Source organism: Anas acuta, chromosome 3 (genome assembly GCF_963932015.1).
Source record: "Anas acuta chromosome 3, bAnaAcu1.1, whole genome shotgun sequence".
Lineage (NCBI taxonomy): Eukaryota > Metazoa > Chordata > Aves > Anseriformes > Anatidae > Anas > Anas acuta.
This window is the reverse complement of record NC_088981.1, coordinates 37,105,235-37,132,657: the sequence shown is the minus strand read 5'-3', so window position 1 is coordinate 37,132,657 and position 27,423 is coordinate 37,105,235. Positions and strand designations below refer to the sequence as shown.

The 27,423-nt window shown below is 42.1% G+C and overlaps 1 protein-coding gene across 1 annotated transcript; it reads right to left on the bottom strand.

Moving 5' to 3' along the window:
- Nucleotides 1–850: 850 nt before the first annotated feature.
- TMEM247 (transmembrane protein 247) lies at nucleotides 851–26,905 on the bottom strand. Its single transcript, XM_068676663.1, has 4 exons — nucleotides 26,569–26,905; nucleotides 9,731–9,862; nucleotides 3,031–3,342; nucleotides 851–1,465 (listed from the first exon to the last, which is right to left on the bottom strand). The coding sequence occupies exons 2-4, from the start codon at nucleotides 9,860–9,862 to the stop codon at nucleotides 1,256–1,258; spliced, it is 654 nt and encodes a 217-aa protein (XP_068532764.1). The 5' UTR covers nucleotides 26,569–26,905; the 3' UTR covers nucleotides 851–1,255.
- Nucleotides 26,906–27,423: the final 518 nt, after the last annotated feature.

Here is a 27,423-nt window from a genome sequence, read left to right as displayed (position 1 = left end):
CAGTTCATTTCAATCTTCTGCAGATTTTTCCATGTCTATAAAGCGGACCCTCCTTGTAACCTTCAGAAACACAGAAGCTGTGGAAATGCAAGACCCTGTGCTCTACGCTCATTCTGCCCTGTCAGGAAGCCACTGAGTCAATAAACCTGGATCTGAAATACTCTCTTCTTTACTGCCTTGGTTCAGACAGCCTTGTACACAGCATTGGTTTTGTGAATGCATTGCCACTGCCGTGCCCAATGAATACCATGTTGACTGAGGTCAGACTTATCACGGATACAGTCCTGAGTAAGGACTACATTCCTTTCATCATTGTAAACCCTGACCTGAATGTGGTTTTGGATATCCAGCCTGATTATCAAATACTTTTGAGGTTGCGCTCCCATTAAGAACGCAATGCAAACGGAAGGGAGATTGAGACAAGAATTATTTAAATGAAATAGTCATACGTGTATGAGGATATATGGGTGAACTTTGTTCTGCCTGTAACACCACTGGAAGGTTCATGAGATTGCAGCTACTCTAGCCTGACATACTACTGTATGGCAGACAACTCTTCACTTTTTCTCAGTTGGGAGTATCTTCTACTGCATGATTAAAATAACATTAAAAAAAGGTCTCATCTCACTAGACAAAATGCCTTTTTAATGGGACTATATTAGGTATCTTTCCTTACCAGTGTGGGAACTTCAGAAATGATGACACCTCGATAACAAAGAACATGTTTGCCAGTGCTTGGTGGTCCATTGCTGACTGAAGCTGTGTGTAACTACAGATGATGCCACAGCACAGAGGGGAATGTTTCTATCCCAGAGGCAGGGAGCCTCAATCCAAAGCAAGGTGTCTGCCCAGCAAATGGCAGTGAACACATAACAATATTAATCTTCCCTGAACACTTTCCTCTGTGCTAAAGAATCTAGCTCTGAAACCTCTCCATGAAAAATTATTATAGGTAAGACCAAGTCACTGTGTTAATCCAAATGAGAAAAAATAAAATACATTTGAAAAAGGTTTCTCATTGTGTATCAGTTTATTTGTATAGATGAATGCCCCTGAATGATGCTAAACATGTTGGTGAGACAGCATGAAGTCAAATGATGTCATTCAGTCCCAATTTTCTTCAGAAAATCAATTTTGTATTATTACATTCTGTGCATATAATCTTAGCTGAAATCCTGCAGGTATGATTGGCGTGGTGAGTAAAGGATGATAAAAAGCAGCAAAATCAGGGGCAGAAAAGTGCACACTGCCTTTTTTAAAAGCATTTTTTCTTATTTTTGTAGTCCTGGAAAATCTTTTTGAGAATGAAAAAGATCACAATAGCAAAACAGAACAGGTAATGGGTTTGGAAAAAGTAGAAGGCCAGATCCTTTACTGTATAAATAACATGAATAAAGACGAAGCAGTACAGGAACAAGGCATACTGGTTTGGGGGCCGGAGTAGATCTTGCAGTCCTTGGCTAAACTGTGGAAAAAGGAGAAGATATTACATTACGCTACTTGACTCTATTTCACTCACACCCAGTCCATGTGCTTCCTTAAGCAGACCTGACCCACTGGCACACTTAGTTCATAAAAAGTGACTGTGAGATAAGGCGTGTGAACTGAGACCAAATCAGCTATTCTGTTAAATAATAGGCGTCACATTCCCACCCATAACCTTAACACCAGCTAGGTTTTCTCTAAAGATTAGTGATCTTGTATTTACTGCAAGAAAGAATCTGCAAATATGTGGAGTAGTTCATGTGAAGTAAGTGCACACCCATGGTAAAACTTTTGTGTATCCATCTCTGTATCTGTGGAACAAACTGTACCCTGTGCTTTTTTACTTTACTTGTACTTTCAGGTCTTAATAAAATAATAAAATAAATATAAAATAAAAATAAGAAAATAAAATAAGAAAATAATTCATTAGTTAACTTCTTTAGCCCAGATGCATGTCATTTAGCTAAATACATGGCCTGACCCCCATATGTATTTCTCTTAATTGTCACTGCAGTTTCTTCAGCTATGCTAAAGTGAGATCCTATCTAGGAATATGGATTACTATATCAAAAAATATATACATATGTATATGGAAAATTTTAGGGCTTTTATGGAGTTCAGCAGAGTGCCATTCTTGTGCATGACCTGAGCTGTTTCTATGTACAACAACAAAAGTGCTACAAATACATGCAAGAGAAGACAAACTTGCAAGTACCTCAAAACACTGATGATTTAAGTTAGATGCTGTTTATTCTGTAAATCAGTCCAATGACAAATTGCTCCAAATCAGAGAAGAGTCAGATTAACAGACAGCAAATGTGATCAGGAAAAGCCCAGACAAAGATTTGTAGCTGTCCCAAATCGTAGCTATTGACAAATAGTGTTCTCTTTTGGTCTGGACTGCCATTAGCAACAGACTAATTTGAATGTATGAAAACTTCATCTATTTTTGTAAAAAAAGGTTTGCAAAACTGATTGTCTGTAAAATTTGTATCATATGATTCTTTCACCCACTCATTTATTTATGCATTTGCATGTGCATATGATTTTGCATATAAATACACCCTTACGTAATATATATGTAATATGAGTATATAAATATAAATATATATTCTTTGCATATGCATATTATGTATGCATGTCTGAATAATCTAACTGTAACCCAGGAAATTGATCCCACTGTAGAAGCAGGAAACCAATCAATGTAGAGTTCAGATCGAGCCCTCTATCTTTTTGGGGAAAAAATAAGAAAAAAAAAAAAAAAGCGTTCTTGGATCCTTACCTCATAAACTTAATTTGAGAATTACCTGCTCTTTACTGTATTTTATAGCAGTGAACTTTACTACAGTTCACATTCTAGGGAGTAGAACAACTCCACGCTCCCTTAGTACATGTACAAGCTTTAAGGAACATCTACTCAATCTAACTTTAAAAGTCACAGTACTACACAACACACAAAAGAATAAAACCTTACAAATTGCTTAGCAAAGAATGTGAATGTTTCAATCTCTATTGCGTTCAATCCTTTCTCTTTTTCCTACTTACTGATCTTTTCACTGCCTGTTGATGAATCTGCTCCATTCTCTCCTCATGAAGCCTTTGCTTTTCATTGTCCTCATGTTCATACTTCAGTTTAGCCAGCACAAAATCCCACCTCATCTTCTCAAGCTCAATATCAGCAGCTGTGACCTGCCTGCAGCAGAGCTCTTCCAGGTCCTCTGCATTGGTGGATCCTTCTGACTGCAAAGCACTGGTTCTTCCCTTCACATCCACATGTGCCGTATGGCACTTAGCATCCATGCTCTCACTTGCATTGTCTGAGATGAAAGATAATGTTGGCATGTCTACGACGTCTCCCTGTTAGAAATTGGAGAGAGGGATGATAAATTCTTACTCAAGCTGATAAATGCAAATGGAATAGGTTCATCTAAATTTACTTGAACATTTATTCAAGTGATTATTCACACATTTGCACGGTGACTCACCAATTCTCTTACATCCATCATCTCCTTTTGAAAAGTTTGTTCTTAGAGTTGGAAAAGAAATCTCACAAAAAGAAATCTTGAATGTCATCTATCAAAATATGAAATATCTATCGTATAAAAATTGTCTGATCCAAAAATTTAAAGAAAATTAAAAATATATATATATAATTAGGGCCTGTGTGACCTGAATGAAATGCTACAGCTCTTTTGATCAAATGCAAGGATCTCATATTTCATGAATTTAATATAATCTATGAAAATGTGAGCTACTAATGTTCTTTAACTCTGAGAAGTAACTAAAATGTCTTGTTCTTCACTTTTCCTTTATAGACTCAGTTTCCTGGCTGATCTGCATCTTCCATGATGCATTACACCTAGAAGAACTGTATTTTCCACTTACCATCTTTTCTTGCTTCTGCTTCCTGTTATCATTATTCTGGGCTTCCCGTAATTTAAGATGAATACCTTTCTGATTTTCCTCTAGCGCATCCATAGTTGTTTGTAATGAATAGCCTGATCCCTCTAGATTGCTGAGTTCTTGCAAATTGCCTTGTATTTCCTTTGTCTTTAGCAGAAACCCTGGCTGAACATGGGAGACCCCCCGTGACATTAAAGCGTCTCTCTCCAGGGATGTTCTGGAACAGAATGGGGGTATGTATGTGGTGACAATGAAGCAGGTGACTGGTGTGTAACAAAAGGAGTGGCTGTAAGCTAAATGTAGGCACATACACTTATGGCATGCTGGGCCATATACTGAAATGGCAAGGGGATTAAGTCTCATTGAAATCCCATCATTTTCCTTGCCTAAATATGAAACAAACAAACAAACAAAAACACAACACATACACACACAAACAAACACACTGTATGTAGATCTGCAGGTAGATCTTCTGAAGATCTTGTTTGTAGGCTTATTAAGATGAGAACTTGTCAGTAAATCCCTTTATAGTAACCAGTGGAGCTGGCTAGAGGCCCTCAGGAAGTGAGCCTGAGTATATCACACTTCTTTAAAATGTGACATAATCAATAGCTCTCTGCAGCTCAAAGAAGGATGGCTTTTCTTTCATGGAAATAAAACTTGACTGAATATCTACCCTAGACTGGGGAGTTTCTTACTGCCTCCTGCATGGGTGGATCACAGCTTGTAGGGTAGTCATTAGCTAGAAGTCAATACCATCCTTTTAACCGGCCGGAGCTAGGTAAATGATTCAGCATGTGAACCCCTGATTCAGCCTCTGATTTCCAGGCTCATGGTATGTGCTACATTGTATAGAAGCGATACAATATATAGATTTCATATCTGATAAAAGATTTAGTCAAGCCAACAAACAAGGCAAACAAATTAATTTGTTTGTTACTGAGTTTGAGGAAGAGGAGCAAAAGAGAAAGAAAGTAAAGTGAGCTAAGTACCATGGGAAGGTGACGTCAAAAGAGAGGGGCAAGTACTAGGCTAACATAAGGCAACAACCACCTCTTCACAGGATTTCCATACAGAAACCTTGAAACCAGCTATGCCAGTTCAAAGGCCAGGATGCTGTGGCTCATGGAAGTCCTGCCCTTGGCTGACTTCATACCTGCCCTGTTACCTGTTGGCAAGGTGACGTTCTGTCACATTCCTTGTTCTAATGCCAAGGCAGCATCCAGGTCTTCCAGGGGACTGAGCTTAACTTCTCTGTTACAGACCGTCCTATTTTCTCCACTATAAATACATTTCTTTGTCACAGTGAAGCTTTCTATCAGGATCTGTGGATTCCCAGGACATCCCTGTGCCAAATCCAACTATCTCCTTCTGGAAAGCAGGTGTATTGGATCAGGTGAAACACCACGCTAACATAGATAAACCATTTTGGTGCTCCTGGATAGTTTCTCTTCAAGGTGCTGTATGCAATCCGGTGGATGTATTCACGCAGGGATCTCTACACTGTCCTCTATTCCCTACTGTAGATGCGCCAGCATTTCAGTTTCCAGTCTATAAATCTGGGACTGATTACAAGTTCACAGTGACCCTGTGGTACAGTAGAGGATGTCCTTGCAGTACAGTAATGTTAAGAACCTTGGAGAAAACTTTCTTATTTGCTGTTATTCATGAGAAGGAGGACAAATTTCTTCTACTGCTACTAGCATGTATAAAGCACCTTTCAGAAAAGTATCTGTCAACTGTAGATTATATCCTGTAAATAAACACAGCATCCTCAGTTGTTCTGTATCATATACACCAGTGCAAAGTCAGTATATCTGCTTGGTAGGTGATGTGTGGAGAGCTGCATGACAGATCTGGTTAAGATAAGAAACTGTAATGGAGTTGCTCAGACCACTTCCTGTTGCATCATTTATCAAGTGTTTGGTGAGTTTACAGATGTGTTTTCAAATCCCAAGGCACAGTGAATGCAGAATGACACACAGGGGGCTGGGATCCATCATTAGTTTTGACTGAAAATATTAGACAACTTTTAATTGCTTTTGCTGTTGCCATTCTTTGCGCTGCAGTTACCAACAGAGACTCCAAAATCCTACTTTCTTTCATTATCCTTTCACAGAGTTGCAAGGACACAGTAGGGCATATATTTAGAAAGAGGGGGATGCCCATGCCTGAGCCAGATGTCTCTCTTCAAGATGTATTTTAGTATCTGAAGGTAACTTCTCAAGAAAGCCTCATGCATCTCATATGGGTATCCACTGTGTTGGAGACCAAATTTAGAGCAGGATGGGATACGAGCAACAAGGCATCGTGAGCAAGTGCAAAGAACCCAAAATGAAAATATTTGATCTAAGCTGACTAGAACAAAGTTCTGTAACAGACACTGAGAGAAATGAATGAAATTATGGTCATGCTGAGCCTTATAGAGATAACTTCAGGGCGGGAGCTGTGCACAGTTCTGTTCAGAGGCAAATGCTGCTGGGCTGCTTCTTTTGAAGGTGCACCAGGTGTTCACCCATGCTCAGTCAACCTCATTGGCTAGAGAGAGCAGTGGAGGTGAAGTAATGGCTCTTTTTTTTTTTTTTTTTTTTTTTTTGAGAGGATTCTTGCTCTAGGAAATTGTCTCTGTGCTGAACAGAGACACCACTGACTGACCAGTTGTGTGGTTGCATGTTCTGCCCCTCACTCCCAACATATCCAGGTAATTTGGCAGAATCAGTTTGTGCTGGCACAAAAGCTTACTCACCCAGCCTCATCGGCCTACAAGCTGTGGGATTTGGATATCCCTGGGTTGCTGTAAGGAATGAACAATTTCAAAAATTAACATGGCAAACGAGATCAATGCACCCAACAGGCCAGAAACAACAGGAAAGGAAGGAAACTGAGAACACCTCTACAGATCTCTAGTGCAGATGCTGAGTTAAAACATTATTTCTGGGTAGCAGAAGTTGCTGTCTACACACTTTCCCACTTGCTAACTTCATCTGTTTTCTTGCAAGTATATAAAGGGCAATACGAACACCAGTGTACCCCTAGGTAATGCTTTTGTGTCTTGGTGCTCCCATAACTCCCAGGATTTATCAGGGACATAAGAGCAGCTACTGGATCTCCCCTGGCATGCCTCTACAGCTTTTAGCAGCCACACAAGTCACAGAATGACAGTGCCGTGCTTCGCCTCAGTGCTGCCTCTCAGTACTGTCCATTTTCAGACTGTCTGCTATGTTAACACAAAAAAATACAAGCTCCATGCAACATGACAGCGTGAGGCCCTTGGAGGGGACATTAGTGACACAGAATGCTGCTGCTGATAGGACAGAGATAGGGTTCAAGTGCATGTAACTGAGGTTTGAGGCTGACTTTTTTGCTTCTGGTTTCTTGCTGGTGTCACGTTTTCTCCATGGGAGTGTGACTGCTGCCTGGGAATCCCGTCTTGCCCTTGCTTCCTTTCTTGCTGTGGTTTGTGACTAATTTTTTATTATGAGAAAGATTACTCATTTATTTCCTTTACTGGTCAGCCTTTAGATCCAATAACTTAAATTGAGAGAGAAAAGATGTGCATGGAATTTGATCTAAGCTAAAATATATTTATGAAGAGGATGGGAGAGGCAGCATGAGCAGAAATCTCAAAAGAAAAAGGAAGAACAGTGGAAACATGGAAAGAGGATGGAAGATATGCATCCACTGCCATTACCCAAAGGGGCAACACAGAATATGCCAAGCAGCAAAGCAGCAACATCTCCCGAATGCAACTGGGAAATACAAAAAAAAAACTTCAGCTGACTCCACAGGCAGAGCAGAGATTTGGCCACAGCATGTGGGGACACAGTGGGGGACTTAGAAGAACCAGAGGCCAGGCTTTCCCCAGAAGAAGCCAGGTTTTCTGGATTTGAACCTGAGCTGGTTGCGGAAGCGGAAGAGCTACAAACCACACCAGCCAAAAGCATTGTAGCTTCCCAAAGCAGCATGAACAGGATTTGCTGCAGGATTTTTTTTTTTTTTTTCAACAGTTGGCTCTGCCAAACTTTGTCAACACATCTACAGCTCTAGTCACAAAAGAAATGGAGTTCAGAAAAGCAACAGCTTGTAGATAAACACAGGAGAGGCAACAGGTATATGAATAACAAGCTAGCTCTGACTATAATGATATGTGAAACACAACTTGGTGATGAAAATGGAAGTGTGAGTATTCTTTTTGACAGAAAATTCAGATATCTTTCTTATGAATACAGAGCAATGTAAAAGATTATTCCAAGGATGAATAATCCAGGCAGGTGTGCATGAAAGTACCACTGATAGCTTAAACTTTAGTCCAAAGCCTAAGAGACTTTAAAATATCTTTTTCTGAAGAGATTTTGCCAGAAAAATCACTCCAGATCCTGGAGGCCGTACCTTGATGGCTTGAATATTTTGCAGCTCTGTAAGAAGCACTTGAAAATGGCATGTAAATGCAAATGGGACCTATCCAAACAAGTAGTTACTAACAGGGACTTGCATCAAGAAGAGCATTAGGCCATGCAGCTCTCACAATCAAGTTCAGACTTTGTTAGTAGCATGGTCTGACAACACTGGCAGTGTAAGGTACATTTTTCTTAAGGAAAAGAAAAACTAAGGAGATAAATACAAATCTAGTGATGGAATACAGACTGTGCTAACAGCTGCACTGGAAGAGTTTATAAAATAAATGGACCCCAGTTCTGTTCAATTTTCAACAGGAACAGTTGGAAGCACCTTCAATGTTATTGTAAAGTAAATGGATGCACCAGGCCAGGAAGATTCAAAGTGAATGAATGAAATTGTAGCTTTTTTAATACAACGCTTCATCATTCTGCCAATGTGCATCCCAGGGGGATAGAGGTAGTAAATCCTGAGAAACACCATCTAAATTTCTAATAGCAAGAAAGCATTTTTAATACTAGGTTACCCAGTAAGCAAAAAAAAAAATAAAAAATAAAAAGAGACAGCAAGTTTTTAGACATCCTTTGATTATGATTACCTCTGTTTTTCTGGTAATGCATCTGGGTATTACAGAGCTCTCTGTGGTTCCAAGAGACAGAAACAGTGGGGTTAAATGGAAATAAAAAGTGGACCTTAAAAGAACCTAGATAATAGGCATTGGGAAACAACAGATCATTTTATATGATTCTGATTTTACCCTTTATAGTAGCAGAAAAGGAATCCAGTCTTTTCTTGGCTTTATGCCTATATCTCTCTGGTATGAATCATACTGATTGGTTAGAGAATTTTTTCTCCTTTATATGTTTTTATATTTTGGTACTCAGACACTGCAAGTTCCCACATAATAGTTAATACATGGGAATAGTCAATACAGCAGCTAACACACAGACAATCATCCTCACACTGTGATCACACTGGAGGTCTTGTGCAGGCCTTGATACAGTCAATCTCTGTATAGTGGCAACATCAGTAAGACCTCCAAGATGTTAAACATTTAAAAATTACAGACAAATGGTCAAGTTTCTCTTCTTCTGGTAGGACAACTCTTAATGCAAGAAAAGACTTCATGTCTCAGCAAACTTAAAATATATGTACCACTGGTCAAAATGATGATAATCTGTATAGCCAAGCATTTCAAAAGCTAAGCTGCTTCCTTTATGTATTTTTTATCAATCCTGATGAACCATTTTTCAATTATCCTAGCTAATTGTGCTTCATTGATCTCTTCAGTGAATTTTGATGACTGCACAGAATATGCATGTTTGAATTTCCTGAAGATAAGCACAGAACACATGGGCTGTACATAATGCATGACAAAGACAAGAATACTTAAGGTGTGCTCAGAGGAAGTGGTCTAATTTCTCTGCCATCCTTTTTCTTTTCTTACCGCTTGCCTAATGAACTCAGAATCTACTCCTGTGTCAGCGCTGGGGTACTTCCTTTTCATGGGCTGATGAATCATGGTCTCCTTTCCTTGTGCACCAAGAAAATAGCTCTTCCTCCAGGGATCAGATTTCATCTAGAATAAATTAACAAAACTCATTTTCTTCCAAAGTCTGCTGTTTTTAATCATCTGAGAATTTGGCCTTGAATATTGCACAGCAATCTGGAGGCACTACAGGTAAAGTTGTGTCATTTTACCTGACAAATAATGCTGTGACCCTCAAATCCAGATAACTTCTTAAATTGGCATTTCGTGGAATTTCAAAGATACCCAAGAGTTTCAGTAGGGAGATGATGGTTGAGTTTTTGTATAGGATTTTGAGGAACCGTGAATGCATTTGGAATGTGAAAGGGCTTTTTTCAAACACCTGACAGGAACTTCTGCAGTTATTCCACGAAGTCTCAGAAATGAGCCTTGAAGAAACATAAAATTATTTGTAAAACCTGAGCTGCTCTTGTTGCTGGTTTCACTGCAGTCAGCGTATAAAGCACTCAAGAGTAAGTGAAGTTTTTGTATCCAAGTGAATTCTTCCAAGTTGTAAGCCCAAAGTTTTGGTTAGGTTCTGCGTCATTGATAGAGTCCAAGCTGAGGAGTGATCAGTACTGAAGGATGAACGCAATCTTTCTTCTGATGGCTTTGGGCCATGACTATAAGGTATGGTTTCTCCTATTGCTTACGCCTACATTAGTTTCACGACTGCCTGCAGTTCTGTTAGAACACAGTATCCATTTAGAGAATGACTATCAACTGGCAGAATGTCATTTCTTCCCCCATGGATGTTGTTTGGGTGGTGTCTCATGTCTGAGGTACTGCTGATTTCCCTCAAGTTCTTTATAGCAAGTTTGCTGCATTGATTGCAAGGATAGAAGCACTTCCAATAACTGGCAAATCTCAGGTTTTTGAATTTTCAAGATATCTATGTTCAAATGAGATGATTCACTGAAGTTAGATTGTTTGATCTCTGCTTAGAAGATGTAGGATATACACTAAGTAAGATGCTGAGTAAGAGAGGAGATGGAATTATAGCTGTTGGGAAGCCCTCTCCAGTGGCCTGAAAATAGACAGGTACCATGCAGGCTGATAACAATCACACCTGTGAGACACCATCATGGAGCTACTGCCATGATTTGGATAGCTGCTCTTGTTCTCCTCCTACCCTGGAGATGAGGTCATGGAATCATAGAATGATAGAACAGCTTGGGTTGGAAGGGACCTTAAAGATCATCTAACTCCACCCCTCCTGCCACTGGCAGAGATGCCACCCACTAGATCAGGTTGCCCAGGGCCCCATTCAGCCTGGCCTTGAACATCTCCAGGGATGGGGCATCCACAGCTTCTCTGGGCAACCTGTTCCAGTGCCTCATCACCCTGACAGTGAAGAATTTCCTTCTAATGTCTAGTCTAAATCTATCCTTTTTTTAGTTTAAGACCATTTCCCCCTTTTCCTATCATTATCGACCCAAGTAAAGAGTCCTTCTCCATCTTTTCTATAAGACCCCTTTAAGTATTGAAAGGTCACAATGAGGTATCCCCGGAGCCTTCTCTTCTCCAGGCTGAACACCCCCAGCTCTCTCAGCTTTGACAGAGGTGTCACAATGACAGCTGTACTTAGAAGTACCCCCAAAGTACTACTATTCACACTAAATGTCAGCTTACTTACTCAGCCTGTCCTATCTCATCCTATATGGTCATTACTGTCTTGGTATGGCATTAGGATTTGAAATATGTTTTTGAGTTATCAGCAATCCTCATCTGAAATATACAGTTACTGCTTCAGAGAGAAATACATCAGTTATCAAGTCATCAAGACAATATTTTTTCATATTTTGTTTTTAAAAATAGATGTGTATCATTTCAAAAAACTTTTCGGAATGGTGCTTTCCTCTTTCTGACTAACCTTACTGAACATAAATAATATGCCTGTCTTGATGTAAATATGTAGATGAGTCCCTTCTCCCAGGACCTCACAATATAAACCAAGGTCAGGATGATTCAGTTAAAAGCCCAAGTTGTTCCAGGCACAGCTCTACTTCTGTAAACGGTGCACAGTAGTTATTTACATTAGCTGGCTTTTTTTTTTTTTTTCCCTCAAAAAGGAGGTGGAATTACAGTAAAAGCGATGGAACACAACAGTGATTCTTAGTCTACTGGGTCAAAGTTAATAATTCAGAGGACACATATAGAGAGTTATTTGGGAGATGACTCTTGGTGTTTTAGAAAAGTAAGGCAAAAAAGAAGGCATGGAAATCCTTATAGGACAAAGAAACAAAAGAAGAAACAAGGGCTGAATAAAGAAAGGGAGCTAACAAGTAGCTTTAAACGGCAATTGCTCCTGAAAAACAAAGCAGATTAATATCACCAGGGCTGAACTCCTTCATGGAGTAGCTCTGGGAACAAAGGACAATAGATGACTCAGAGAGGAGCAAAAGAGCAAAGAAATATTAACTGAACATAGACACTCTTGATGTCAAAGGCAGTCTCTGTCTTCAATCTGCATTTGTGTGTACTGCATGGGTGAGAAGCCAACACAGCTCCATCCCCAGGCACGCATCCCCTTGGCAGAGCGTAACGCTGCTAACGCCACGTCTCTCAGCTCCCTTCACATTCCCCCAGCAAGTCAGACAAGTCCTAGAGAACATTTCTCTTCTGGGGATTTACACTCTCTAAAACACTTACCAAGCAACATGGGAATACCCATCCAGCCTTCCCAGCTGGCTCAGGGTCTTCACACTGAGTCCTTAATGTAACTCCTGCTGAGGTTATCTACCAGCACAATTCATCTTTATCATCCAGGCTCTAAGCCTCCTTTTCTCCCAAAGGCAAACACAGATTCTCTGTCAGCTAAAATCTGCAGGTAAACTGTCTATGCACACCCCTTTTCCAAGAAGTGACTCCCAGAGCTTCCCTTTCAAAATGTCTCTGCGGGACTGAAGAGCTGCTCTCCTGATCTGAACAGGGAGGTCTCTAGTGGTAAGCACTCAGCCCCTTCCTCAGCTTGGCTGCAGCAGCTCCAAGCAGTCACCTCTTCAAATGGCAACGTCAGGCAATAGTGGAAAGGAGAGGGGAAGCATACTACAGCCCATACAGCAGAACTCAAGAGTGATGCTGACCATCACATGCAGTCCAACCTCCTTTACCCCCCAATTTTAAAAATAATGTGAGAAAAACTGTCTTACAGAATAAAGAAGAAAAGTGCTGTATCACCCCAAAGTGACCTGCTTGGGTTGTCATTCTTCTTCCCAGACAAATTACTCAGGCAATATAATAACAGCAAAGAAAACGTGTCATTCTGACATCAGGCTTGGCAAACCATTCTGGAGGGAGTCCAGGAATGGGCAAATGGGCTGGAACAGCCAGAGATGCACCAGTGTGAAGAGATTGGGAAATACAGACAAGGGCATAACAAACTTCAGGGAAGTGGCTGTCACTGACACGGTTTCAAATATTCATAATATGGGGAGATGGAGCACAGGTAACACTGAATTGTCTCATGTTCTGTGTCTCCAGTCAACCAGCAATGAGGCTGCTCTGGGGTGAATATGTAATTGGAGAGCAGCAGTCTGTTGGAGACTTCTCTCCATTACTGAGCTTTCCGCAGAAGCACTCTAGGTTCAAAAGGGAGCTGTGTGGCTGTAAATAGCATGCCTAATTATAGTCTATACTGCCTAGGTCGCCATATAATATATTATCAGTAAGCAGAACCAGGCAGCAGCAACATGGCTTCATTCACATAATTGAGGGATGATCATAAACTTACTCTTAGACACAATTTAGCAAGAGAATGAGACGGGGTTCCCTCCCCCTCTCCTCCCGCAGAAGGTGCATTATCTCATCTAAAGCATGAAAAGGAAATGGAAACCCATAAAAACCAGACTTGGTGAGAGAGCAGAGAGCATCTGCTGCAGCACTGGGCCACGTGGCCTCCAACTCATCAGGTGAACAGGATATTTGGTGTTGGTAGACAAGCTGAGCATGAGTCAGCAATGTGTCTTCATGGGGATGAGGGCCAACTGCATAATGGGCTGCACCAGCAAAAGCACAGCCAGCAGGTGAAAGCAAGTGCTTATTCCATCTACTCAGCAGTTGTAAGAACACTTCTGGAGTACTGTACCCAGTCTGAGCTCCACAGTACACAAAATACATTAACAAACTGAAGCAAGTCCAGCAGAAGAGTCCTAAGGTGGCTAGGGGACTGGAATGCATGAATGAGAGATGTGGGTTTGCTCACCCTGGAGAATAGTCCATGCAGGGATCGACCTGCTTAACTACCTGATGGGTAGCTGTGAAAAAGACAGAGCCAGGTTTTTCTCAGTCACGTAGGGAAAGGCTGAGACGCAGTGGGCACAGGCTGCAGCCAGGGAAATTCTGATCAGCTGCCAGCAAAGCTTCTTCACAGTGAGAATGGTCCTGGAGCTGGAGCTCAGAGAGATAAATGACCCTTGTGAACTCCAGCTCAGCTAGACTTGCAGGTGGCAACAGCAGTTTCAGTTCCTCGTGTGGGGAAGCATTTAGCTGAGCTGAGCTCAAGCACCACTCCTGCACGCAAGGAGTTACCTGCACCCCACTGACTGCTAGCAGCTCATTTCTGTGTGTGCCAGTGGCTCCATGCCACCCTACCTGCTGCTTCGCTTGCAGTTTGCTGCAGGAACTCTGAGCTGGGGGCTGCGCTTCTGGCTCAGGATGCGGGAGCAGGTGGGCTGCTGATGTGTGAACGAGAAGGGGAGAGAGGTGTGAGATCTGTGGGTGGTGCAGGTTCACTCACTGAGCCGAGATGCCAATCCGTAGGAGTGAAGAAATACTGTAGGAGGCTATAAAAGAAGACTGACTTTTCTTGTGTATATGCATTTTCTCTGGCGGAAGGAGTCAAACACACCCAGAGACTCAGTGTCTCACAAGTCAGGTTTGAAAATCCCTTGTTTTTCAACCACCTACTGGGGAGAAATAGGATGAAGAAAGTACATTTATGTTATGGTGAAAATCGGAGAAGCTGAAGAACGTTTTATAAATATTAGAAAAATGTCTTTATCAATAGGACTGCGACCATCAGTGATATGTGCTTCTTTTTATGTAAATGATGGTATTTCCCAGAAATCAGCTAACTGGTGTCCTGGTTTCAGCTAGGATAGAGTTAATTTTCCTCCTAGTAGCTGGTATGATGCTGGATTTGGGATTTAGGATGAGAATAATGCTGATAACACACTAATGTCCTAGTTGTGGCTGAACAGCACTTGCACAGAGCCAAAGACTTTTCAACTGGGAGTGAGAATATTTTCCACAAGTAATGGCTCTTGATTTCACTGCCAGTTTGGCGATAAATGCCAGTTCTAATCAGAGCCATATGATGTGTTAGCATCATATTTGAGTTCTGGGAAGGTAGAGATGAGGTCAGAGATCTCAACACATACCAGAACAAGGGGATACAATAGCTCTACGTGTATGATCAGCAGGTTCTCTGCTTGCAGTTTTAGTAGGAGATAGAAAATAGGAGGGAAGAGATTTTGAAGTAGAGTGCCAGCTGTTTTACACTCACTACCTGAAGGAAGTTGAAATGGAAAAGCAGTGATGATCAGAATAAAATAGTTAACAAAGAGAAAGTGACCTGGGCCAGCCTTAAGAATGGATGATGGGTTCTCCCTTAACTCAGTTAAGCGTGTTGCTATGAACAGCATCAGAGGCCTTTCAGCCTTTATTATCTGTATAGTCTGATATCTTCCAAAAGGAAGAAAAAGCTCACGGTGTGACTAGGTCATTGGATTTGCCTATAGGTAAGCTATTAGGATAATGCATGGAAAAACATGTATTGAATGAACATTTGCCAAAGCTGATTAGAGAGCTTTCTCTGCCAAATAATCTGGAGGACCTGGAACAGCTTTGATACATGATGATCACAGAAGATGATTTATAACTGGCAAAGATGAGGTGGGATTCAGAAACAAACAAACAAACAGAAAAAAAGATAACCAAATGTAAAAGATGTTCGAGAAGGAAATGGAGGAGATACGTCAGCCCACAGATGAGCAAGAAAGGGTGGCAGAAAGAAATTTGGGCAGAATATAGAAGGAAGGATCATACCTGACTCGGTTGTTAAATGCACTTTGCTAATATCTCCTTCCATCAAGAAGTACTCTTCAGAAATCCTCTCAACCCGCTTGAAATTAGATTGGGCAATGTACCAATAGTGCAAACGTATTCACAGAAAATGCCAAAATACTCCCACCTGGTCAGCTCAAGTAGATGGGGTAGGCTATTAAAGTATGATGTATTCTGCCCTGAAGAAGGAAGGTTAAAAGTTCAGAAGAAAAAGATATTAAAACTGAAAAAATGATATTGAGACTGCTAAGAATAATTCACTTGACAAAGGACTTCAGTGTTTACCTACCACCTAAGGAAAATTTGATCAGTAAAGTGGTCACTGAGTACCATCCACAGCCTTTGCACCCCCTGGCCTTGCATAAAAGACAGACAGGAATGAGCCTGTAGGTCTCAGTAGGGTAGAAGTGTGTCTCATTTACATCAGCAGGCCAGTAGTCAGTGCACTGACATTGCAGTATTTTCTTTTTCACGGTTCTGAGTGCTGTAGCTACAGGTGAGTCATCTTATCTTCACACCCCTGGTTTTATTTTTACTCTGTACAAATACACTTACTTTCTGGTTCACCCCAAGTACCCGCAGCCAGCCCTGTAAGCCAACCCATGGCTCTTACTATCTATGAAAAATAGAGGTGCCAAAATCATTAACTGGCTATTTGCATCGGTACAGCTAAAGAACATAAAAACATGGATCTTGTAGAACAAACGGACAAGATGAAGAAGAAATACTATTAACTAACTGTTTAACAGATGAAGACCTGACACAAAGCTTTCAGAAATCATTTGATTTTTGTGGGTTGTTAGGTTTGACCTTAGGTTGCCCAAGCTCAGTGCCCAGCTTGTGAAGGTCTGGCAATGAATCCAGAACAACTGAGTCCATCCTGGTTTTAGTTGCATGACCTTCTGATGAGATCCACAACTGATCTGACACTCAGTTCGGTTTAAAAAAACATCCAAACAATACTGCTGCTGTATTTAGCAGTCCTGTGTAATTTACTGTCAGTCAGAAATGATAACACATGGTGGAAAGGCAAATAAGGTTTATTTATAAATCTTTTGAGGATGACTCAGCTACAGTAGGTCATCTCCCCCTCTTCCCCAAAGGCTACATTCTTCTATCTCCATAATGAATTTTGTAGAAACTTCTTGGAAATGTTTTCATTAAATTTACCGGGTACTCTGTTGCCCTTTTTTTCAGGTACTGAAGGTTACTGGGCATTTTCTTGCTCTTATAATATGGCACTGCAAGACTATGTATACACATTGAGAAATTTTATCTAGGCTTTCTTTTAGCACAGTTCATGGTATTTTCTACTAATAATTCTTGGCGTCATTGTTAAAAAAATGGAAGGTAGCTGCAATCCCTTGTTCTTCTTTGTGTTTATCACACAAAATCAATAGGAACTATGTCTTTTCTATTGAAATTTTACTTGCCTCAGTCCACTGGTGATGCTTTTGAACATTCTGAAAAACCTTCCCCATGCTTTTTGATATCCTTTGAAGAGAAGGAATCAACAGGTCAAAGCCCAATCCAGTGACCATGGAGTGAAACAAAGATTCCCACCAAAAGCACTGCATTATGGCCAGAGATAAAGCTGGTTCTTGTAAGTAATTGCCCTCGTTTTGTCCCTACTGCATGTGAGCTCTGTCCTACCAGTTCAGCTGCTTGCTTGAGTGCCACTGTCTACAAGGATGTCATCAGTTCTGGTAAGATTTCACACACTGGCACAGCTCTAATGTAGGTATGGGATGGTCTGATTGCTAGTTATGTTCTCCTTTCTATCACACTTACATTGCCATGGTGCTACTGAGTACTTGTATCAGCTCTTCTAAAACAGCTTTGACTTTTTTTTTCCACTTTGAATAGTTTTTCTATATTACTTCTCTACTTTCATTAAGTTTTTATCCAAAAACTTCAATTGTCAGAGTCCAAGGTTTTATCAAAAACAACTAATCCATTTATTACTTTTTTTTTTCCCTTTTTTTTTTTTTTAGATATGAGGCTCTTTTTTCCTTGTGGAAAACAATAGGCTTTGAGTAGTTCAAACACCCCAATCCATTCTTCCTATCCACTTCGGTGCAGGCTTCATGTAGCCTCATGCTTTTCCAGGATTTCTTTTTGCCCAATGTATGTTACGAAATAAAATTATCTGCCTGTCATTACATATTTTCATGCCTCAGTTTCTATGAAGATCAGTTCTCATAATCATTCCATCTTTGTTCTTTTCTCAAAGACTGTTTCACTTCTTATTCTGCTAAAAGGACATTCTTTTGAAGAATTCTCTGCACTCTTTATTAGAACTGTTTATAAGAAATGACAACTCATCAAAGATGGGGCAAAATAACCAGAAATTTCACATGTACATTTGTGCTCAGCAGTTCAGCTCACAGGCAGGAGAGAAAGAGCATGAAGGAAGCCATACCTTAGGAACACTTTGTGAGATTCTCTTAAAAAACTTCCACTATATATCTAATCATGACAACCCTTCAGTGTTTGAGGATATTTTAAGCTGACTAAGATTCAAATTTCTTCCCATTTTCCCTTCTCCTCTCATCATGGATGACAACATCATCGTCCTACTCACTAAGCATAAGCAGTGCATCATGTTTCCCTGTACCCCTCCCAGATTACCTTATATCTTGGCTCTGTTTAAATATTATCACTCCTTCCTCCTCAACTTTGCAAAGACCATCATGTTTTGCCTGAGAGATTGCCAAAGTGTTTGTCGATGGGCTGATAATCTCATTGCTTGACTACTGTCACCTCCACTTTTCCAGCTCTCTTACCTGCAGTCCTTTTGCCTCTCACGCCTATGCCAAACACTACTACTATTTTCTGCCTTGCTTTTTGCTTGTTTTCCAGGTCCACTTTGCTTTCTTTTCACCATCTTACTACTTGCAGTGTAAACAAGGCTTTGAAGACTACCACAAAGTAACATTTACCATGATAATCAGATCTCCTTTGGCACAAAAATAACAGCTCCATGCCTTGTTATTCCAAGTGATCAGTATGTGACACAGTATAAATATCCCTATCAATTTTCCTATCAAAAAAAAAAACAGGAAAACTTCACCAGAGCATTCTTTAATTCCTTGTCAAGTCTTTCTTCTCCAGGTCTTCTGGGTAATCATGAGTATTTTGGAGGGTGAATTAAGACCACCCTCTAGCACTCAGAATCAGGTGGAAGAAGCTGCATCTCCTCCATTTGAGAAGCCAGTAAACAGGAGGCAGGCAGGAAAGAAAATCTGACTGATAGCTTAGTGACCACAGCTTTAAACCAGCTTCCAGCTTCCATCTCGGCTGGGCTCTGCTCCAGATCACTCAAGAAATACTGGAGAAACACAATTTCATCAGATTTTCCAGGCCGGAGAGACAATGGCCCTCTGCAGCCCCGGTGCAGCAGGGTGGGGGGTGAAGGCCACACAATGGCATCAGTGAGGTCAGCACGGCCGGGATGCTGCAGGCACAGCGCTGGGCCTGGCTGAAACGGGCTCCACCGAGTCCTCGCAGGGGGGAACAGCGAGAGGCTTGAGAAACAGGGGCTGCTGTCTGGGAGCCTAGCAGTGGTTCCTCTGACTTGGTGCCTAACTTCTCAATGGTAAGAGTGGTGCTGTCTCTTCTCATGTTTACTGTCTTTTTTTTTTTAATGTAGACTTTGAACTACGGCAGAATTTAACTACTCTGACAGGGGCTGTTTGCCTTTTCTGTCTGATCTTTTCTAAATGAAAACTCTTGGGCAGACTTCCTGCGCTTCCTTGCTAAACAAACAGATCTTCAGACAACATCCCTCAGCTTACCTCAACTGCCGTCGCTTTGAAAGGGCACAGAATTATTTGGGTTTGCACATGAGCTGATGGAAGTACCCAGCAGGCCTCTCCCAAACTCCTTCTGCAACTATAACTAGATACCTCTGATACAGTCAGTACAAAACTGCTCTCTTCCGAAAATAACAAGACAGACTATGAAGGTTTAGCCGTGAGGATACAGGACATGAGAGATGGAAGGGCCAAAGTGGAGGAGTCTTTGTGGTACAACTCAGAAGTGAGGTCAGCTTCAAACACCTGGGTGGGAAGAAAACTGTCCAGTTTTCTCTAGCTTTTTGTTTGTTTGTTTACAAGCACAATTGACCCTTAATTTGAGAATAACAAGGGAAGCATATCATAGTCATCCTGTACCACCATCTAGAGCTCAGTCCTATGCTGATGGTTTGGCATTTGACACAGGTGACAGGGGAAGACATTTCAAGCACGGAGTAAGGAAAAGGCAGGAATGTGCACTGGGATGGGACAGGAGCCTTTGAAATCAATAATGAAGTTTGTGAAATTTATAGTCGATAAATGGGTTAACATTAGAGATGCTAAGGTATTCAGAAAAAAAATAATAATAAAAAAACATGATTTAAAAATGTAAAACGTGATAACACCAGTTAAAAATACTGTAGCTTTAAGAAGCTAAAATTTCCTTCTGTTCAGAGGGAGCACATATCTGCCTCTGGCTTCCGTATGGCAGGTTCCTGCTGTACCCTGCCTGTAAAGGGAAAGCCTCTGCTTAAATGTGCACCCTGTGTGACACCATTCACTGGAGCCGTACTGGTGACAAATTTGACTTTTATCTCCTTCTCAGTTTCACTGACAGTGACCCCTCTGCCTCTTCCACCCCGGAGTCAGGGATCTGGGTCAAAGGCCCTGATCTCGTTGTGGGGATGTGGCACGGTAACTTGACAGAGCTGCACCCCCTTGACTCCTATAGTTAAGAAAAAAGCATTCACGTTTTCATAAGCTCCATGTGTTTCCATAGATAAAAAATCTACTGGGAGGAATCTGCTGCAGTTAACCAGTTGGGAAAAAAAAAAAAATAATAAAAAAATATGATTTGGTTTCTCTTGGTTATAGATGAATAACACTTTTTTAAAACTTTTTTTTTTTTTTTTTCCCTCACAAATTACACTAGGAAGAAACTCTAGGAAATCTTCCTTGTGATCTGAACACCAGCAGTTGCCAGTCACCAGCAGCTGGAAATCAAGAAATGCACGGGCAGATGAAGGTACAGGAAGAAAATGATAATTTTCAAATGAAATTAAGCAGCAGTGAGGGTGAGATAAACACATGGCTGAAGACAAAGCAGGCGAACCTCAGGCTGAACCAAGCATCTCAGCCTGACTTGGAAAAGCTGAGGGTGGACATGGAGCTTGCCATGCTGAAATGCCAGTATGAGGAGAAGCAAAGGAAACGGCAGCACAAAGAGAAAATGTGTTTTCTTCAGCTGCAAACATCACCAGCACCTGTAAGTCTGCTTAAAAAGCTGGGAGGAAGAGTGGGTAGTTCCAGATGTGTGCTTGGCACCCAGTGGTTCTAAATGTGATCCTCAGCACCTCCACGCCTCAATAAAAGTTGGTTCAGTGTGATGCAGCTGGACACCCTTTTCCCTCCAGCCTGGCAGAGCTGGAGGAGGAAGTTTCCATTTGCCCCGCCACAATCTTCAGCTCTGAGAGCAGACTGAAGTAAGCAAGCCCCTTTTCCCTTCCTTGCCCAAAACTCTTCCCAGATGCTTGCTGGTTCATTAGTGTCCGAAAAGCAGCTACACTACACAGAAATCTTCCTTCTCTGTGCTTTCCTTTCCAGCTAACTTTCTGTGCAATACCCTGAAGATACTGCCATACCCTGTGCAAGGAGGAGAGGCCCACAGCCCACTCGCTCCTACACTTCCCCTGGGTTGTTTGCATACAGCCAGGCATTCTTCCAGAATACCTTGCTATAATTTATCTAGAAATGCACCCCTGGATTATATAGCCCCATATTTCTTTGGTTGGGGCATATAAGCAGAGAATAGCTGAGGCTGGAACCTGCATACAGAAGTGTCGTGGTTTAACCCGACACATTTGTTTTCTGAGGCAAGGTAGCAGTCATTCGGTCAGCTCAAAAATACCCTGTGACTGAATAAATCCTGCAACTGAGGAGGAGATGAGAGAACCAAGTCCCAGGCATAGGAAAACAAGCAGTTGTGGTGGTTAATAGACACAAGGACAGCTCATAGGAAAAGAATAATGAGACATGCAGCATGATGTAAAAGAAACGGGCCAGATGGCACTACAGCTGTGGGGAAACTCAGCTAGCTCTGAAATGAGTCTTCAGTTACTCAGACTGCTGGCTGTGGTTCCAAGCCACTGACTGGAAAAGAAAAAAAAAAGCTCTGGTTGTCTCACGAAAGTGGCAGTTTGTTAACAATTATCCAGCTGAAAGCAAAACGGAGCAGGTGTTGTTAAGAAGTCGATCATTGCACAGGTGATGAAGAGCCATACGTGAATGTTCCCTGCCTCTCTTCATCCAATAGCAAAGATTTAACAGATATTTAGAATTTAGTGGAGTTATAACTTAAAGCTTAAGTAACAACAGCTAATAACTTTATTCTGTACAGGATTATCCACTTTAGATCAGTTCCAGGAAGTCTTTTGAGGTCATACAATACCTCCTTGGATGGCTCAGTATGTGAATAGGAAAATTAATCCATAAAATACTGCTGTGACTTTGATGGTGTAGTTTTACGGGATTTCTGTGCTAGCATTTATTTCCTTAATGCTTTTGTCTACCAGTGACAAAGATCACAAGGAAAAACCTAACCTTAGCCTAATGCAACTCTCATTTGAATCAGAATGACTCTTTGGAGATAGCAGTGCTCTCGTGGTAGATTTTAAAGCAGCTACTGGTTGCTATCCAGCATGGTGCTGTTCTTACGGTAGTTAAATGGAGCAGTGTCCCAAGACTGGGCTATGAACTAAGCACAAGTCTCCCAAGGAGTCAAAAATGAGCAGCAGCAATGACCTCAAGTGACTTTATGTACGAGTTCTTGGAAACTGTATTATTTAGCTCATCATCTGGGATTTAAAGAAATATTCTGCAGCTGACATAAAAATGTCCAGAATATTGCTGTTCCTGTCTATGCAACAAGAGCATAAAATTAGGCTGAAGCACAAGAAAGGCAGAATTCAGTGCTGGAATATTCAGGTATTCAGAGAAATTTTAGCGCACGCCACCAAGCACTAGCTGAATGGTCTCCCTAAGTGAGCAGTGCCATCAGCCTGCAATTCACTGGCACTCTCCCCAGCAGTTGTACTGGTTTTCAGTTGGCCATGACAAGTGTCGGTGCCAAGTGCTTGTCCTTGGAATATCCATGGCTGCAATTCAGACGGGAGGTCAACTGTGCACCACTCTGTGAGCAGTGCTGGGCTGGGCAGAAAGAGTACATGAGATTTCTCCGCCTGATTAAATCCTCCTCATCTATTTTTGCTCTGTTTTTCCCACAGTCTGATGAAAGATTGCAGGACAGCCATGTACCCCAAGACCAGATTGCTTTGCTTTTGTACTGCTTCATCTTCTTTCTCCTTATCAACACAGCAAAGGAACTGCTGTTCTTTTTTGTTGAGAAGCACGAGCTGTTTGTTATTGCACTAACCCTGTTATATATAATTAAAAATCTTGTGAATTATTTGCTTGTTATTAGTTCTTCCTCTCCAATATCAGCCTTCACTGAAATTCTTGACTGCAATCTACAGTGTTCAGGAGTAAGGATGAAAGGCATCTTACAAGAAGGATGAACCACGTGATGTGTCACTGGTGTTTTTTCTGATACTTCACATTTCAGAACCCACCTCATCTTTCTGACGCTCTCTCAGCCCTGTAAACCATTTCATCGATAATAAACTATTTCCTTTATCAAAAATCATTTAATTAATTGAGTTTGATTAGAGAATGGATGAACCAAAGATGTATTACAACACCTCATCAGCGTCTTGGGAACTCAAAAACTGTCTTCTCCAATACTATGTGCAATGCCATCATAAATGCCACAAGCAAGAGGACCTGTCTTTCCCATGGGAGGTTATTCTAGAATAGAGCAGTTATTGCCAGGAAGATCTGACATTGTACATTTCCCTCACCATGCGGCCATGCTGCCTTTTCCAGCTATTACTCTTAAAGTAAACCACCAGCAGCAAAAGAAAAGACCACTACTTTTAACAACCATGGCATGATGTCCTGTTGTGTTCACTTTAGACAGTGCCGAGCAGCTAGATTACAGGGAATTCTGTCAGACCCCTTGATTTTGGATGATTGCTAAGCAGCAAAAAGAGCAATTGCTAAGCAAAACAAGCAGAGGAAGAGAAATTAACGGATCAAGGGAGCAAGGGATAGAACAGGGAAGAAAATCCTATGAAAGATGCGTGTAAAGGAAGACTGAAGTTCTCAGGTAAAGCCTTAATGCAGTGCTGGGACCAACAGAGTACAGCACAAGGCTGTTCTGGGAGCTGAAGCAGTTCCCTGACGTGCCCTTCATTATTTTTACACTGATTAGAGCCATCCGAAGGGTATAAAAGCGATGGTATGGCATGGCTGCCTGCAATAGCTCTGGACAAGACTCAGGAAGTCAGTTCTAGCTTCATCTTCCTTGTTCAGCCTGCACTAGACAAAAGGCCCAGTATGAGCCTAGAAACCATTTAGAAAGGGTATATTCATACCTCTCTCCAGCCATAAATCAAACTGTTCATTTTTAAAAGTTCTTTGTAAGCCTCGGTTTGGCACTATTGTAAACCTATTTAGATTATGCCAGCTTAAACTTTGGCTCAGAATGAGGAAGCAAAGAAGAAGAAATGTACTTCAGAACTCATTCCACACTCCCTAACTCAATTTGGTAAATGGGACCAGCCATAAATCCTGAAAATGTTATCGCCTGGTTCTTTTTTATTAAACTTTATTGCCCGTGCAAGTCTGGGTTATCAGCTAGACTGAGACTCTAATAAAGAGGAAGAACTTGCACAGCAGTTACACCGTGAATCAGGAGTGTTATGCTTGATTTAGTTTGATGCAGAAGAAATGGATTTCGCATCAGCATTGCTGGCTGGATGCTTTTGTTTTGCAGCTAGGCTGGCATTCTTCACTTCAGGAAGAAGCATGAGCGTCACTGCCATGCTGCAGTTCCAGTCCACTGATTTGCTACCGCAAGGTGAAAGCCAGATAAGCACTGCTCAAGCATATCGTCCCCTTGCACCTTCAGCTGCCTCCCTCACTCCCCTTGTGGGAGTCTTTGTGGCTTCGAAGGTCTCTCCGACCTCTGTATACACCCTCTCCACGACTTTCTGCTTCATCCAGCTGTTCACTGTCTACTAAAATCTCGCCCTCCTGGGAATAAGTTAGGTTTAAGATAAACATATCATAATCTGCAGATCCCTTAAAATCCTAGAAGAAAGAGGAATGGTAGGCATGGTTTCTTTGACAACCTCTGTGCTCCCTACACAGGTTAGTTTTCTTGGGGAAAAAATAAATAAAAATACCAATTTCCCTAGAAGACCATAAGGTAGATTCCTAATTGTGCTGGAGATCTGGGTCCTGAAAGGACCTCTTGCAAGGCATGAGAAACAACTCTACCTGATCTAGAAGGCCCTGGGTAGCAGTGGGAGCGCTCTGCCTTTATTTAAGAGTGCAGAAATACACTGCCAGCTGTTGGTATGACCTCAGGCCTAAGCTCCACCTTAGTCCTTTTTTTCTGAAAGTATCATCACCCAGGCTTTGCAAGGACAATGCCACCTAGGAGGGTTTTTCTTACTGCCTCTCTGGAAAAAATGCATTCTTACACAGAAGCAGCGATCAGAGCTGCCTTGTGAAAAGCTTCATAAATGCATGTAGTGCTCAGCACAGATAATAACCGCATTACTATCTATCTACAATTAAAAAGAACAGTACTGATTGTTTGCAGCCCAATCCCATGAATTCTCTGCAAACTGCAGCTGAAACACAACCTATGCTGGAATAAAGGAGAGGCAGCTTGCACCCAGCAGCATGCAGCAGCAAGGATTCATAGCTGCCGTCGAGACCACAAACATTTGCAGACACGGTAAAGACCCTGCCAAAAGCCTAAGCATTTTGCCATAACACAAAGGCACATTTGTTTCTGGTAACACCTGCCTGTAACCAAACAAACTCGGCTACCAGAAGATCCTCTTGTCTGCGGAGATGTACACAGCCTGCTTCCTTTCTCTTTGCAAGGTAAGCGACTGAGAGGATCGGACAGGACCTAAGCACGCAGATTTCTATGAGCATGCTGGAAACAGGCGAGAGGAATATTAACTGACTGAAAGTGAAACTCAGAACCTGCGATGCGATTGTCACTGCAGACAAACAGAAATTAACCCATTGAGGCTCTCCAAACAGGTCTTCTCAGAGACCCTTTACTATCATGCCCTAAAGTTCTGCTGAACTGTGGCAGTTTGGGATATTTCCCAAACACAGATCAGCCAACTAGGCTGAGCTCTGAGATGACTAGTTGCTCAATATCCATACATCAAAGGCTAAACTTCGATGCTGCAATAAGGAGCAGGAGCAGGACGAGGGGTAGCCACAGGTCATCCTACAACTTTCTATATTCTTCAGATCTTGGCAGCAGAAAGGATCTTGTCTGGTCTCTGCCATGATTCAGAGCAGTTTTCTAGCTGCTTCAGTGACCCAGTGGTTGTTGTGGAACTGCTCCCTTACCCTAAGACCATCCTGCTCCCTTACCCTAAGAGGCATCAACTTGGTTGGTAAACAAGGGGCAATTATCTTCACTGAATAGAGCACATTTTGGGGGGGGAACCCTATTAATTATCCGACTTCTGTAGCGGCAGAGTGATGGCAGCTGAAGCAGCCCCAAGAATCATGTCCTACCCGTTATTAAGGATTCCTTTCAGGACAGGAAACCAGTTTGCTACTTCATTGTCAATTCGCTTTCCTGGCCAGCGAAACGAGTTGGATGGCAGCTGCTGGCACGTGTAGTGGAGGCGTGCAGTCACAAGAAAAGTGGATGAGAGCTGCTACAGTGAAAGAGAGAAGAAATTAAAAGATGGAACAGCGCCATGAGGACGGGAAAGACTTAAACAGCAGGTTTAGAGGGCCAGGCATGATGCTGCTACAGGAAAAGAGGAGAAGAGGGGCGGCAGGGCCAGCAGGGGGTCAGTACGTGCTGTGCCCCGCGGGCGGCCCCGCTACGTGCGGCCGCGCCCGGCGCTTCCCGGGGCCGCCCCCGCCTACGTGAGCGGCCGCAGCCGCCGGGGAGGAGCGGGGCTGGCGGAGGGACAGGGCGCAGGTAGGGGCAAGGGGGAGCCGAGGTTTACACAAGTCACAGACACGGTTTCATTGGAAATGAGGTTTATTTCTTTTTTTTTTTTTTAACCTTGCTGTGGGTGATGCTGATGCCGTAGGCAGCTGGAGCCCTGCCGGTGCCTGGCGCAGGGGCCGTGGAGCTGGGCTTCAGCAGGGTGTCCTGTCCTGCCAGCACGGCGTTCCCACAGGGGCCAGGGGTGTTTCAATACCACTGTGATAAATCATGCAAATTAGCCAGTGCATAAATAGCAGTGGCATTTCCAATGTGCTTATCCGGGAATCGCCAACAGCCACGCAAACGTGATGGCAGCTGCACATCCATCACCCAGGGAAAAAGGTGGGCAAGTAGCATTAGCTTCACATACGGCCGGGCACACTGAAGTGCAGAGGCTGAGGATCTGGCACGGCTCCGGGCCAAGG